General features: G+C 41.9%; 1 protein-coding gene across 3 annotated transcripts in view; it reads right to left on the bottom strand.

The window, feature by feature from the left end:
• Nucleotides 1-15,856, bottom strand: part of SATB2 (SATB homeobox 2) — a 135,967-nt gene that overhangs the window by 42,756 nt on the left and 77,355 nt on the right. For all 3 annotated transcript variants that reach the window (XM_080599932.1, XM_080599931.1, XM_080599933.1), the window contains one exon: nucleotides 13,716-14,188. In XM_080599932.1, coding sequence (XP_080456058.1) covers nucleotides 13,716-14,188 — 473 coding nt within the window. The remainder of the gene's footprint in view (nucleotides 1-13,715; nucleotides 14,189-15,856) is intronic.

The raw sequence follows: 15,856 nt of genomic DNA, 5'->3' as shown, positions 1-15,856 counted from the left end.
AGTTGTTTCTGAGAGGAGAAAAATGGAACAAATAATAAAGCCTCAGATTCTAGCTTTAGCGATTTAACCCATTCTTTCACGCCTCATTTTAAAATACCACAGGTTTCAAGTTGCAACAATAAATGAACACCATATTCACCTAGTTTTAACAAAAAGCATTATGCCAGAAGGTAACAAGTACAGAACTTCCAAAAAATAAAAATAATAAGAAAAAAAAAAGAGTTGGAAAGATGAGAATAGTATTAAAAGAGGCTTAAATCTAATGACAGGATTAAAATTATGCATAACTGTAAGCATTCAGTAGTTCCACAGCTTATCTAGAAGTTAGGGCACAATATACAAGCCTAGATCAGGGCCGATGGAAACCACCGGAGTGGAGTGCGTTCAACCAGCTTCTCTGAGGCACCCTGCCACGTTCCCCAATTTACAAAGGGCTATTTCACTCCAAGAAGCGGTAACAGTCACTTCCTGAACTGTGTGTGTTTACGTGTACTGGTGTACAATGAAGCAGAGAGGGATCATTTCTCCTGCCTGCCACAAGCCCAAGCACTTGAGAACAGCGGCCACAGTGTCCAACTCCATGCGGCCACCCAGCTCGGTCCAGCGCACTTCTGTTGGAGCAGCAGCAGCTTTCAGCAACCGGCTGCAAAGGGGACTGCAGTGCCCCAGGCATGATTTAGCCATAGCTGTTAACAGGAACGTTTTGCACAGTCATCACTGAGGCAAGCTGCCTCACAAATACTTCTTTCTTGCAAGGAAAATGGTATTAGAAAACAACCACGCCGTAAAAGCCCTGTAATACTTAGTCTGAATTTTTCTTCCACGCTAGAGTCTCCCCCCAAAAGTCTTGACGAAACACTGGTTGCACAGCTGAGTAATGACCAAATGCCAACCTTTTTACTATTTATTGATCTTATTGACTACAATTCCTGACAAAACAGATGGGCAAAAGTGTGTCTGTATCTGCTTTATCTGTTATCTGCTTTCAAACATCTACATTGGAACACGTATGTGCAAGCTCTATTTCAGCAATGTTTACGCCAGAAGTGCTCAAAACAAGCTCCACAGACAACCAGCAGTTAGGTTGCACACAGCTTCATTTTTTCAGTTCCTAATCTACAAAATTAAAATAAAGAGATGGATTCCTGCTTCTATTTTCCTGTTGTTATCAGAACAGTTACTAGATGGACTGAAGTGGGAACTGAACCATCGTGGGACCCTCTGACCAGAAATGGGAGAGGGCTGGAGAGAAGCCAGCTGGTGAAACAGGCCCACACCAGGAAAAAGCTTGAAGAAGGTGCAGTGCTGGGCAGGCCCTGGCCTTGCTTCTGTGACTGTCTGCAGCCGTGGCACGACCGCATGCTCATACCCAGCTTCTTCCTCAGAGTTTACCACCCCACAGAGAAGCTAGGGACACTGTAAAAAAATTCCAAAGTTTACCAGGCTCCCACACTGAGGGAAATTAACAAAAACAGGATAGTTCAGAAGCCCAAACCCGTGACTTGAAGCATTCCAAGATCAATACAGAATGTCCCTGTTAGGATTTCCTCTTAAAGTCAATGGAAAAGTCTCCAAAGGCAGTAAATAAATATCAATTCCACTGACTCTCTAAATTCTTAAATTTCTGGGTCTTTTAAAGGATACATAACTTATTTATTTATTTTTAAAAGAAAAGATATGCATCCAAAAATGAATGGATTTAGTTTGAAAGACAGGTACATGAAAACTACTGGAGTTGACTCTAAGGCAGCTTTTTCTGCCCCCACCTTAACCTGGCTAAATCTATGGTTCAATTTCAAAAATGGACAGCAAAAACATATGTGAAAGCATGCCAGCAATTACTTTTCAGTGCAGTCATTGCCTCCCTATGTAAATCAGGGATGTACAGGTACTAGTGGGTTGGTAATGGCACTAAGAGGTATGCATGTGTCTGCCTGAAATACCAACTCTGGGGCTTGGAGGCTCTGCCTCATCACCCAAAGTGGCATATCATGGGAGAGATTCAGGGCTTTGGAGCCCTAGCTTGTGCCTCTTGCTTCTAAAAAGATCTCACACCTGTTTTAGGGACGTAGCAGTATTTCACACCGCTGCTCAATCAATCACCAGGCATCCTGGTGTATTACCATAAACCACCCTGGGTAAACGGGCTCAGTAATAAGCAGCAGCGATGGGACAACTGCCTCACAAATACCTGGAAAGAGGAAAAAGCCATGCAGGAGAATTGGCAAAGAGTACTGACACCTCAGGTGACCAGTCCTGCACAGGAGCCAGGGAGCCTCACCTGCTAAGCAGGCACCCAGCCCAGCAGAGCAGCCAACTCCTTCCCCCAAAATGCCAGGCTTGTGCTGCACCAGAGGCAGCTGCTCACGGAGGGGCCAAGCCCTGCACCCCGATGCCTGTTCCAGGCCCCCAAGTGGGAGGTCTGGCTGCACAGAGCTGGTCTGGAGCTCGGTTGTAGTATGCTGAGTGCTTTGGCAGCTCTGGAGCCATGTAAACAGCAGGACAGATAATAAGAAAACTGACTGAGAGGGAAAAATTGCATGTCCTCCTGCAACTAAAGATAAACAACGCTGGTAAACAACAGTGGTTAGATAGCTGAGTGATACGGTAGAACAATAAAATAAAGTATCTTGAGAGCAATAACGTTTACAATAATATAATTCTGAGCTACTGAAGTATACACAAACTAACCAGTGAGCAACATTATAAAATAAAGTGATATTAAATAATCTGTTCAGCCTTTTTGTCACCTGCAACAAATTAGGCTTTCAATATGCAAAACATCTTCCTTCCAGAAAAACAAATGATCATGATTTCATTTAATTGTAATTTAATGAGGCATAATTTATTTTTTAAAGTGATATACACCAGGTGTGTGGTGAGGAAACCGGCCCAACCAGACAAGCCCTACTGTTTCTATTTTTGAGAAAACCCTAAAGCCAGCCAGAGACTGTTTTCATTTCTGCAAATTATGTTTCTGCTTGAGGGAGTGAGGGAGGGAAACCCACAGCATTCATACATTTGTTATAAAATTCCATTGGCTCATTCTGACTTACTTACATCTCACATATTAAAAAAAATAATAATACATAAATAAAATAGTAATTTGCAGAGCAACCAACTCTGCAAACCTGAAAGAAGATCCTCAGGGACTAGAAAGTCTCAAACTGATTTTAAATGACCAAACAGATCTCTTCTACTGAACACAGCTTTCAGGAAACACTTTCGGATAGGTAGCTTAATAATAATCTTTCTTTTTCCATTCTTGGACATCATTTTTAAGCCAGTTACTGAAGAGGCAATGAATAAGTTTAATAGTAGCAGAGACTCTGCTCACAAATGAGTTGTGCTATGCATGCACCCCTAGACAAGGACCCTGCTCAGGCACAGCTTGGTTTACACTTGGAACTTGCACCATTTTTAAAATAACACACTGGATCGACAATGAACTTTTTTAAAAAAATAATAACCAGAGGTGGAGAAAGCAGCCACATTCCAATCAAAATAAAAAAGTATTTGGAGCTATTTAAGGTAGAAGCAATTTTGACAGTGTTTTTTCCAACTAGCTGAAATCTAGTCTTTCAAAAACAAGCCAGCAAAGTCACTGTCTTGAGGGTTTGCTTTGCACTCATTCTATGAAACCCCATTTGTGAACTCACTTATTTTATTTTTACTACCTACAGGATTTCCAGGACAAACAACCCAAACTTCATGGGCATGGAATCTTTTTTAAGCAACTTCTGAAAGATAATGCACTACAATGTAGAGCAAATGTTATTCAGACTGACTCCTAGATCCAAAGGACTGACTAAACAGCCTTTGAGGCCAACACAAAGGCTTGACCAAAGCCCGTGGAAGGCAAGTGAAGTTTTCTGCCATCTTCCCAAAGGGCTTTGGTTCAGGCTTGTAAAGTCGTAAATGAGATCTCAGTGGGACAGCAGACTGCACTACCAGGGACCGAATGAAGGACAGTTTTGCAACAAGACTTTTCAAAAGCAGTCTGGATGGGGGTGATGAGGTTATGCTGGAGTGTCACCCAGACCCTGATGTCCTGGGGACAGAGGAGGATAAGGGCCATCAGGCAGCAGGAGACTTGCAAGCGCTGGCCAGGACCTCACGCATGTCAGGTTTGGTGACTCAGACAGGAGCTGCACTTCCCCTCGTCCAGACCTCAGCAATGTGTCCATGAGAGCAGATACAACTTTAAAAAGGTTCAAAACAGGCTTTGGACAACTGAAACACTGGCCAAGGCAAAAACTTGAATAAACTCAACTCATGTGCTAAACCTCAGTTTGTATGTTCTGTGTAAGGAGATTATATATATATATATATTTATGAAAGACTAAAAAAGCATAAACACTTTTTTCATACTTTTGGTTTATTTGTGCTTCTCCATACTTCAGCTATTGCCAAGAGCAACAGAGAAAATGCTGAAACACTAGAAAAATATTGCTCCTGCAGTACTTGAAGCCCAAGCAGTACTTGTAACTGGTCATCTCAATAAAAAAGTTGTTCTGCTTCCTCTCGGGTTTAGATGAGGCTCTGATTGGGACCAGAAAATGTAGGTATTTATTCAAATTCAAAATCTGAGTCTTAAAGACCAGTGATATAAGCCTATCCCCTCTCAGTATCCCTGTTCAGCATGAAAGGCCTGTTTCTAGTATGGGAAGGCAGCACTTGGGGAACCATTGGTTAGCTGCTCATTCCTAGTGAACTACACTGAATTCTCACCTTCAGCATACAAAACCAAATTGATTTTGCCAGACTGAAACAACTGTTTATATTTAAAATTGCCTGCTACTTGCAGCAGAAAGCTTGAGGAGGCAGGTCACCCTGCGGAGCTCTGCAGCAAATGCACTAACTTCTCATCACCCTTCAAAGAAACAAAACGACTCCACCTGCTGCGTTTTTCTCATGTCAGGGTAGGGTTTTATGCCATGACTCTCTGCCTCTTGGCATTAACTACATGTTCAAACTTCAAGACCTCCAATATTGTCTTATGGGCTGAATAAGATACATTGATCAATTTTTAAAAATTTTCTCTTTGCCTATTGATCAATTGTTAAAAAACTTCTCTTTGTCTCTAAGTATACAGCACTTAAGAATAAATTCTATATGAAGTACCTGCAGGTTTCTTATGACTCCAGCTCATTTTCACCCACTGCTTTACTTCCACTCCCTTGCATCTCTTCCTAATTCCAGCTAGGACATGAAGCAGAAGTGCCAGAAGTCTCTTAGAAATGCTTATTCTGGCAATGTGTTCAGTCCAATTTTGTTCAGCAAAATTAGTTTAGATAATCATTGGAAATTTTTGAGTGGTTAGCCAAACCAAGCACCTTCATATCCATCCTGTCACAGTTTCCATTAAGCAGAACTCTGCACCCTGTTCCCTGACCAGCTCCTTCTGTCTCAAGAGGCAGAATGTCTGGTGCAATGCTCTTGTCCATTTACACGAGCTTCAGAACTCAAAGGACTTTGACAGGTTTTCCATCAGTGTAAACAGGAGACCAGCTGTCTTCTAATGCCCTTCAGTGCAGCTGAATGCATCACATCAGTCCCTCGTTTAAAAAAAAAAAAAAATCTCTTGATCTCTAGATTCACTGCCTATAGACAGAGTATGAGCCTCATTCTTAAACTCATTTAACTAATGCTAAAATACGTACATCTCAGGAGAGAGCTGCTTAGGCACACAGCATTTAGAGGCTGATTTGAATAAAACTTATACAGGGTCCAACAATGACAATTTGATTTTTATTATTAAAAATGAAGTGTTTAAATCCTCAAAGAAAATGCCTTTATTGCATTAGTTTAATAAAGCCTCTTTTTTATTACAGTATCTCTTTTTATTAAGGAAGATAGGATGTGCCTGTAGAGCTGAATGTGGATGCATGGGGAAAACCAGGCAGAGGATGACCGACCACCTGCAGCCACAAAGTGCCACCATTTATATGACATGCGTGTCAAACCTTTGTACTGAAATATGCCGGAAAATGAGCACGACACACAGCTCGTGCACACTCTGTATAGCCGTGCGTTTGCTTCCAAGGCTCAGGACTCCTGTGCATCAGCTGAGCAGGCAGCAGCCGCCTCCTACAAGCACACATTCTGAAAGCCTGACTCACATGCTACTTAAGATCCTTTCATTCAGCCTATTGAATACAATTAAGTTAATTGAAACTGAAATTTTGGGCAGTGCAAAACCCACTGTTGGAACAAATATCCCATGTACCAAAAATCTGCAATTTATTAAATTAAGCACTTCCCTTACAGACTGTCTTCTTTCCTGTGAGTACAACAGAACGCTGCTTGTACCACATTACACACAAGAATAAGGCAGGCAGCATGAAACGTTTTCATGCAATGAGAGAGAGTTTTCTATTTGGGAAAAATATGACAAAAAATCCCCCTAAAAAACAAAACCAGAACACTCGATAATTGAAAGTCTGCGCACAATGGGACAGGCACCATGGCGATGAATGCAGCATGAATGTCTCACTAGATACCAGGCAGAGAATTAAAGCTGCTCATCTTTCTCTCACTTAAGTCAAAGGAAAAATTACTTGCTAAAGGAATTCTATCCAGGATTTGGCTCACAAGCAAGCAGAGATGGAAGTGTTAGCTATTTCAACAAAGCATATTTCTAATCTTAAAAAGCTTCTTAAGGGATCCAATTCTCTTCCCACTCCAGTTTAGGGGAATTTTGCCAAAGAAAGCAGAACTACACACAAATGAAGAGCCATTAGCAGCTTCCCTCCCTGCCTGCCTCCAAAGACTGTCTTTCAAGCTTCCTCACTGGCCATGCAATCTCAGCCCCCAGAGCCTCCAGCCCCTCCATACCTGACCCGCAGCATCTTTTCATGAAGGGCAGCACCATTTTCCCTTCCTGTGGCAGGAGCCTGGACTTGTCACACCACAAGCTAGGGCAGCATCCAAAACTGGGCCTGCATTTCCCTATGCCTCAGCCCACTCCTGCAGCCAAGGTATGGCAGAATCCCTAAAACAAGGTGGATCAGTTTATTTTATTTCATTATGAGTTTCACTACATCTGACGTTGGTAAAGCAGAGCTTCCCACTCCCTGCACTCTGCTTTTACCCCAAAAGGCCCCAGTGAAGCACCAGCTAAGCAGGCAGGAGCCAATCTGGGTAAGTGCTGCCTTCCTACCGGCAAACTGGAAAGCCGGCTTCCTCACTGCTAGCTACTAAAAGAGGGAAGGAGCAGTGCTCTTTGGGAAAAGAGTTACACACAGCCCAAACATGCTTGTTCCCCTAGCTCTCTTTGTATCTGGCACCACAACTGTTTCATTCAAAAACCTCAGGTTCATGGATATTCCCAGTTTCTGAGACTGCTCAGTAAAACAAGCACTGGCCATTCGCCCAAACATTTTACTAGTTTTGGCTACTATGTCAAAACATTGGCAAAAAAAATAGATGCTTAAAAAAATGATATAAACAGAAAACACTCATTCAGTCTATAGGCTTTTCAGTCCACTGGGCACCCCCAAGGAGGAGAAAAGCAGTTCCCTGGTCCAGTGATTTAGACTGTCTGGACTCCTACAGCCTGACTATCCATTCGGAGGTACGCCCAGTAAGCAAGGAGAAGAGGAGAGCAAGTTCATTTTCTTCGTGCAAAGTGGGATTCAATTTAGCTGCTTTAAAGCTAAAGATTTTGCAGAGCACAGATCACTTCAGTAACTCCACACTTGCTAAAAACAAAACAAAACAAAGCAAAAAAAAAAAAAACAGGTAAACAACAACTGGAAAAACAAACAAACAAAAACCTGCAACTTTTCAGAGAAAGACAAAGTACGCTCAAGAGAGTATTTTCATGCAGGTCTTTAAACTAGTCCTCTCTTTCCTCTGTAACCATCAGCACCCGCCCATTCCTTGGCGCGTTACAACCTATGATACAGCAAGCTTTGGTGATAACCTCTTGGTTGTAACTTGAATGCTGCACTAGGAGACACTGCAGCACAAGAGGGAGACAGTACATGGAATATGCCCTGAGGTCTCCCCAAATCCCTGAATGTATTCTTCTCCAGGAAGAAGTCTGTAGCCTTAAGTAGCAGCTGTGGTCAGCAACCTCCTTGTCCCACCTTGGGAAGTTACCCTGATTTACACAAGATGCACGCTAAAGCCAGGTAGGAGTTTTTGGAGAATTCCAGCCATCTCTGATAACACCTTGGTGGTCCACGACCAACAAGGGACAGCTGTTCCCCCTGCACATTAAATCCTGTTCACCCTCTGCAGCCTGTATCTTGCAGGCATGTCCTTCACTCCATCCTTTTCAAAGCTTTGGCTGCTTTTAGAAATGCACATGGGACATTTCCAAGCACGAGTTGCACCTGCTCTGCCCCTAACAGTTTCACTCCTCCAGCTGCTCAGCCCAGAGCTCTATTTCAACAATCATCACTTAGAAGTGAAATAACTGCATTTGCAGTATTAATCAGACTTTCTCTTGTGTTTTGGTTTGTTTTTTTCCCCCAAGATCGAGTGGTTTTACAGTCAAAAAGTACTGAATTCTTAGCGAAAGCAAAGCTTTTGATAGTGCCCCTTCTAATAGTAACTTCAGCTTACAGATTGGCTGCATGGAAGCACTGTTTATGAAGATGCCCTCCATTTTAAGATAAAGATAGCAGGTACGACCACATAACTGTCAGGTGTTTGATGGGCCTCATCCAGCTTTCTGCCTTCCATTCAAATGCACCCACACCCTTGCATCCAGTTTTTTAGACTTGAAGCCAGCCAAGGAAGCCTAGCTGTCCACTAGTGGGTTACTAGTTTCTAGCAGTCCAAACGCAGGGAACAAACTATGTCTGCAAACAACATATTCAAATTGGTGAGCCTGCAAACTTCCAACTTAGGGGTCGCAGGCCAGCAGAGCTTCAACTACAGCCAAGGATTTCAGCCATGGAAAACTCAGGTACAGCCAAGTGATGTTATATGAACAAAAAACTGAACCTCTTGCCCCAGCCATGCTGCTAACCACCTTCACCATGGCCAGCTTTCTCCATTACCTAAATTGACCCTTTCCTCTTTGTCTGTATGGGCCAGAGGCCTCCCCAGTTGCTTTGTAAGGAGGGAAATGGCCAACTAAGCACAGGGCCAGGAATACAAGCATCCCTTCTGTTTTGTCCTCTCTGCCTGCACCTTACACGTCTCAGCAGGACCCCTGGTCTGCAGCAGAACAGCCTCCGTCCCATTTCTTGGGCTACACAACCAAACTGATCAATTTGAATAGTGCCTCACTGCAGACCCCAAAAGAGGACCATACCTGTAGTACAGAGCTGCAGTGCTGCTGGCATCCACTAGGATGCCTAAAGCCTAAGAGGGTGTCTTACAACATACACTATTCTTACCATCGCTAAGCAGGTTGTAGGTAAAACAAACATGCTAGTGGGCACAACCATTTAAAATGTTTTGAAGATAACTATCATCTCTCTAGGGGTCTATGAACTCTCTCTCTTCTAACTGTCCCACCAGTTGAATAAATAAACATTTAGATTCTGTAGCAGGGTGAATTAAAATTGTGACATTGATTCTCTAATGATAATGTAAAAAGAAGGCACATAGGTTAGTTAGCCCAAAGTATTTACTAAAAATCAGCTGTATGCACTTTGAGGGGTTTTCATACTCAGTTTCAAATAAATCTTAAAATGTTCATTTTGGATATTTGTGTTTTAAAGAAACACTCGTTGTGGCTAGCACAGCCTGGGCTAGTTCCTAGCCAAACACCCCGTGCAGCTCTCCTGTGCACAGAGCAGGCACTAAGCTGCCAGGTGTTCAGTCCCCATCTCAAACTGGGACTGCAATGGGAGCACAGTATTTATGACAAAGACTGAAGCACTTTATTTTCATGTGTGCACACAACAAGATGGCCACAGGCAGACGGAAATACTGTTGTCTTAAGCTATGATTTTACAACTTTTAGAGGAAGGTTTGGTTGTCTCACAATCATGCAACTCTACCTCTCTATCTTCCACCCTCTTTCCACCCCATGTCCCCCTTCCCATACACACGACACATACATGTGTCAGCCATTTGTTCCGATGGATTTAGCCTAGTTTGGATCAAAGCTTCCTCTACTTCATTTAACAGATTTGCTCAGATGGAAGGTCTCAGGGGACAAATAATGTTAGTAAGGTGGGTGGGGGGTGGAGTTCAGCACTGAGTATGTAGGTCATTGGACTTTAAAATGAATTAGAGAATAGTTTATCTATTAAACAAGCCTCACAGTACATATTTCATGAAGCTATACTTAATTATAGGCTAATGTGCACTCCAGGGCTACCATGAAGAAGGATTAAGCAGTGGCCCATAATGCAGTGATTAATACAATTATTAGCTGGCTGGAACACAGCATCTATTCTTCGATGCCATCACGAGAAACGATAGATCTCTGTTAAGGTTGGCACTTGCAGTGAAAGGCAACAAACCCATACATTTCCAGAGAGAAATGCACACATCTCTGCACCTCCTGAGCACAGGACCAAGCAAGGGGAATGCAAGGAGGTGAGAGCAGACCTGAACTTCCACTTCAAGTGCTTTGTACAGAATTTGCTTCTCCATCATGGGTGTTTGGGAACATCCCACAACTTCTGTTATGCAGTGCAAGGCTGACTGTCTGAGCACCTCTTCATACTACTTGGGGCGACAGCCTCTGACCTGAGGGGAGATTGTTTTGAGTTGGAATTAGAAGCTGAGAACAATAAGGCATAAATATGTACCTATGCTCTTCTGCTACAGCGATGTTTCATTGGGCATGCACTATACTGATCCACTGGTCTTTTATATTAAGGCCCTGTAGACTAATGAAGCATATCTCTGAGATGAACAACTCTTTTTGTATGTTTAAGAATTGCCTGTTCTGGAATCACTGCCATGGACTGTATAGCATATCTTATTATTTATGATAAAAGGCTAAGAAGTAGATAATTTATTTCCTTTTATATAAAACTATGTGTGTCTGATAAATTACAATGAAGTGATCAATTTTTATTTTTTAAGAAAAGCTTCATTGGCTAGTGCACCCTGAGACAAATGTCAGTGAAAGGATAGGGAGACTGACAAAACCACTGACACTTGCACCCTGAATTACAAACTCCTCTTTATATACCAATCTCAAGTGTAAACTGGTTGGAGAACAGAGCATCAATATCCCATTTCCTGTTGCAGTTCTGCCCAGGAATGGTGCTTTGGCATCTTCTCAAAGGACATTACCTTGGCATGACTACTCCATGCTGATCAGGTCTGTTTTCCCAGTGAGCGAGCTCAGTCTGAACAGCTACACACCTGGCAAAGTACAGCACTGTGAAGAGACATTGGCTCAGATCCCAGCAGCAGCACAGCGCTCTCCACAGTAGTGCACAGGACAACAGCCTGGAGTTCCTGCACTGGTTTGGTCAGCACTATCTTGCAGGTTTCTGCATTGTCCTGTACTGTGTGGTGTAGGCATGTCCCAGATCAAAATTTCAGCCTGAAACTGAAGGCAGCTGAACAGAGGTCTACTCTCAAAAGACAAGGTGATATTTGAAACTTATACCAAGAACATATCTACTCTGCTATCAGGTTAGGTACACGAGGAATGTCCCATAACAGTTCATTCCAGAAATTATCTTCCATTCTAGTGTATCAACCCATCTCCTTAATGTTGATTTTCAAGTGTTTGTGCATTCAATATCAAAAAGGTTCAGGCATAGATTTCCATAACTAAAGCAAAATCATAGCAGTATTTGCCCTCTTTCTCCTATACAACTGGAACGTAGATATGATCAGACAGAAGATGTGGGACTTGGCTGAAAGAGGAATGCATATGTGTGGAGAGAGAGAGCACTTAGTCAAGAACTCAGTTATAGTGCACATTACTCTTTGAAGAAACTGAAATTCAGTGAAACTTGGTGTTCTTTGAAAATGCCATTAGGTTTGCCTGACCCACAGACATGCCGCCAGCAGCCACTGATGTTGGGAAGAAAGCACATTTCTCCCAAAGTCCTGCTTAATCTGAAAAAAACACTGGATACATGGATACTGCAGTAAAGTAAGAACAAACAAAACATACTGCAGCTGCTTTAGTCCAGATTTCAGATTATCTGAGCGTGCCACAATCTCTATCACGGCTGCTATTGAACACCATAGGCAGATGAAATGCTGTGCCACTGCTAGGAAAAGACCAGTGGTCTCATAAATGCCTGTCTTTTCACTTGCTATCTTGGGAAGTCAAATGCAATGTTCAGTCAGGGATATGCAAGGGTTGGGGTTTCCTAGACACACACAATCAAAACCTTGCCTTGTTTTAAATACTATAGCAGAACTGTTGATTTAACACACAAGTTGTATGACAGCTTTCTCATTTGGGGATGAACTTTTGGTTTAATGGCAGATTTGGATATTAGCAATCCAGCTGTCCCCATCTGGCTAAAGCAGAGCTTCATGTTCAATGACAGTGGCAAAACCCGCCCCAGCAATGTTACTGCTGACCTCTCACTCAAGTTCAGAATGTGTCATTCTGTCAATACCATCTACCTTGATTATACTGGGCTTTACATACAATGGGTTATGATCCCAGAGGGATGAAAAGCTTTTCCAAATTAAAAGCAGCATTTTAAAGAGGAAATACTCATACATTCCTATGTAGTTTTCATTTGATATCCTCAAGGCTAACCCCAGAACTCAAAGTCATGTTGATTGAACATGAATGTTTTTTCTGAGTGCAGCCATCTTAGGAATTTAATAGAAAAGGGGAAGTAATAAAAACATGCTCCATACTTTAATTAGTTCCCTCATAACATGGTATTCCAAAATGGCAGTGCCAAAGAAAATCATTAATCCAGGAGAACATACAAAGGCACTGTATGGGGCAAGAGACAGACCTCCAGGAAACACATATACATGTGGCCCGTCTTCTCTTGCTGGTAAAGCTTATCTCAAAGATCACTTCTGATTGCACAAAAGAAAATTGGATCAATATTTAAATATGAAGCCACTTTCCATTTCTTTAGCCTTATAGTGTATCACAAATTAGAGACCATTCTTTGTATGCTTTGAATGGTATCTGGCAGTAGGATAAATGTAAACAGCCCGTCTTTCTCCACTTGCGTTCACCCAAGGTACTCCAGGTGCTAGGCTTAAGCTGATGCTATCATGTGATTATTTCAACATCTGAATTCCACTATTTGAGTGAGAAAACCTGTGTCAGATGGGTCTGCTGCAAATGGCAGACATCTTTTCCAGCAGTCAGTTTTCTCTTACGCAGCCAGCCAGCACCAAGACTGTCTTTAGGCCTATGCACACTTGTCTTAGTCATTTCTTGTGGCAGTAGCCTCTAGTACTAGTTGTGTCATCAGTAGTAGTTACCACAGAAAGGAACTGAGAAAGTGACATAAGCCGCAAGTCACTGCTGACTCCCACAGTCTCTTGGAGCAGATGTGGAAGTTTATAACCAAGGACAGGAACTCAGGGAAGAACTCACACCAGCAGCATTATGGCTAGAGAGCAAAGCTCAGGTAGCAGTACTGCAGTAACCAAATGCAAACAAACAACTGTTCCAGGAAGAAATAGTCTTGCTCAATCATGACAATGAGACTGGGGGAAAAATGACAGGTGGTTGTACTAGTTTCTGTGGTACACCTCCGGCCTTGATCTGCAGCAACCATGCAGCCCCAGAAGAGTCACAACTTTGCCCCCTCATAACTTCTTGATTATAAAATAGAAATGGATACCTGTGTGCGGTTGAATGCTACTCTTGCAAAGACAGCTTGAGACACACTGGCTCTCTTCAGCTCATCTCTGACTTGCTGGTAAATATCTGGAGAGACTTCCACCGATGAATTTGATGGCTCTGGTTTGACAGCTCTAGGAATGGGTGGATGATTCAAGAACTGCTGGTTGATAGCTTGGGGGTGCTGGTGAGCCAATAGCCGGCTGACAGCAATCTGTTGGTTTATCAGATGGGCCATTGCTATCTGCTGCCTCACCAGTTGTGGACTGAGCTGAGGAGACAGGAGCCCAGGGTTTATCATTGTCTGCATCGTTGGCACTTGGTTTCGGATTGGAGTACTGTGGTGAATTTGGCCATGAGGAGACTGTTCATTAGTTTTTCCCAAGGTTGCCAGCTGGTTGATATTTGGTAAGTGCATGGGACGTTGACCAAGAACACAATAGTCTGAAAGGTTTTCTCTTTCCACTCTTTCCACTGTTAAAAGAGAAAAATTAGTTTGCTGTCATTTCAGTTAGTACTTACAAGACGACCATTTGGGTAAGGTTTTCTGCAGGTACATGACAGCACCTGCTTTAGTTTGCAAATCTGTACTTGCATAAAAGATTCACAAAAACATAAGCAAAAGCAGTACAAAGTAAGAGCAACAATAATTAAGATTCTTTTGTATTTCTCAGGTTTCACCCACTGCTTTGGAAGCCTCCTTATCAAACTGGTAGCAGGTTCTTCCAGCCTCCTTTCCTAAAAAACGAACTTAGACATTTGCACTCACGCTTTCACTAGCTTTTGAATCTTTCATTAAATTGAATAACTGTTAAAAGGGGTGAGTGTTTCAGAATCACTGGCACCTAGGTGAAGGAAAGAAACCTAAATTAGTATTCACCCACACCAATCCAATGGAAACTAGACCATTCCCCGCACAGCTCTCGGCACTACTTTTCATTGCAAACTCAGCAACTATATCTTTTCCAACATAAACTCTACCTTGTATCAAGTGTGGAAAAAGTTACCAGGTATCATCAATTCACCTGGATGCACTACAGCAGAATTGAGTTGCTTATGTGAAAGCGTTCTACAAAACCATGCATGTCCTTGATTCAGACAGGAGAAAATTTTAGAGCAAAATTTTAGATACAAAATTTTTATGTTCTTGTATCCAGAGTCTCACCACTCTAAACCTGTCTGGAAAGTTTGAAGAAACCGTGCATGAATGCCCACTTTACAGAAAACAGATCCTGATGGCAACCTTTTTGCTGGTTTATAGTGCTATTTTATGGCTTCCCAGTCTTAAAATAACATTGTTTAGTCCAACAAAGATCCACGAATCTTAAGTGCAACCATACTACAAAAAACGAAACACTACAAACCAAACGCATGTACTGCAATAGTATATGCAGGTATGTCCCTTTTAAATATCTTACATCAGCAATACTGCAATATCTTTTCATGTAACTGCAAAATTAAGTGCACATATGACAAAACTAAATTTCCTCTAAAAACGAAACAAAACAAAAAAAAAAATGAGGAAATAGGAAATAAGTTTTAGAAGTGTGTAAGTAAAACTATTAGTTAGATAATTTTAAGTAATCAGAAGTCATTTTACACTAGGTTGCAGATTCCATGAGCTTCACTACGTGGAATTGGGTAGGTGTTTATCTATCCATCTGATATAAACATGTCCTGGGCCCCACTATCACACAACTAGCAAACTACTACCTCATTCGTATGTTGCCCTTGCCAAATAACAAGACAGAATTTATTTCATAAATGCCATAATGCTGTTACATCTTGTATAATGATTAACAACTGTACAAGGCTTTGAACTCTTTTTTTAAAAAACTTAATCTATATAATGCTTTGAAGATTTACACAGTTAATACTCATGATAACAGTTTACTGATGATTTTCCGTTTCCTTCTAAATAGAAAGACAGCTCTTTTCACCTTCCAGAGTTAATCTCAGACTGAGAGGGCTGAATTCTCACTAGGGAGGGGGTCATGCCCAGAACACACACAAACACTCACCACTTCTATCTTTAGAGCTGTTCCAGAACATCACAAGTATTGAATTTTAAAACTAGCTGAATTAGTACCCAGGATTTTTATTTTATTTTCAGAAATTTTAACTCCCTCTTTCTATTATTTT

The sequence above is a fragment of the Anser brachyrhynchus genome (genome assembly GCF_964034855.1).
Source record: "Anser brachyrhynchus genome assembly, chromosome: 7".
Lineage (NCBI taxonomy): Eukaryota > Metazoa > Chordata > Aves > Anseriformes > Anatidae > Anser > Anser brachyrhynchus.
The sequence above is the reverse complement of the archived record's forward strand: the minus strand, read 5'-3'. Positions and strand labels throughout refer to the sequence as shown.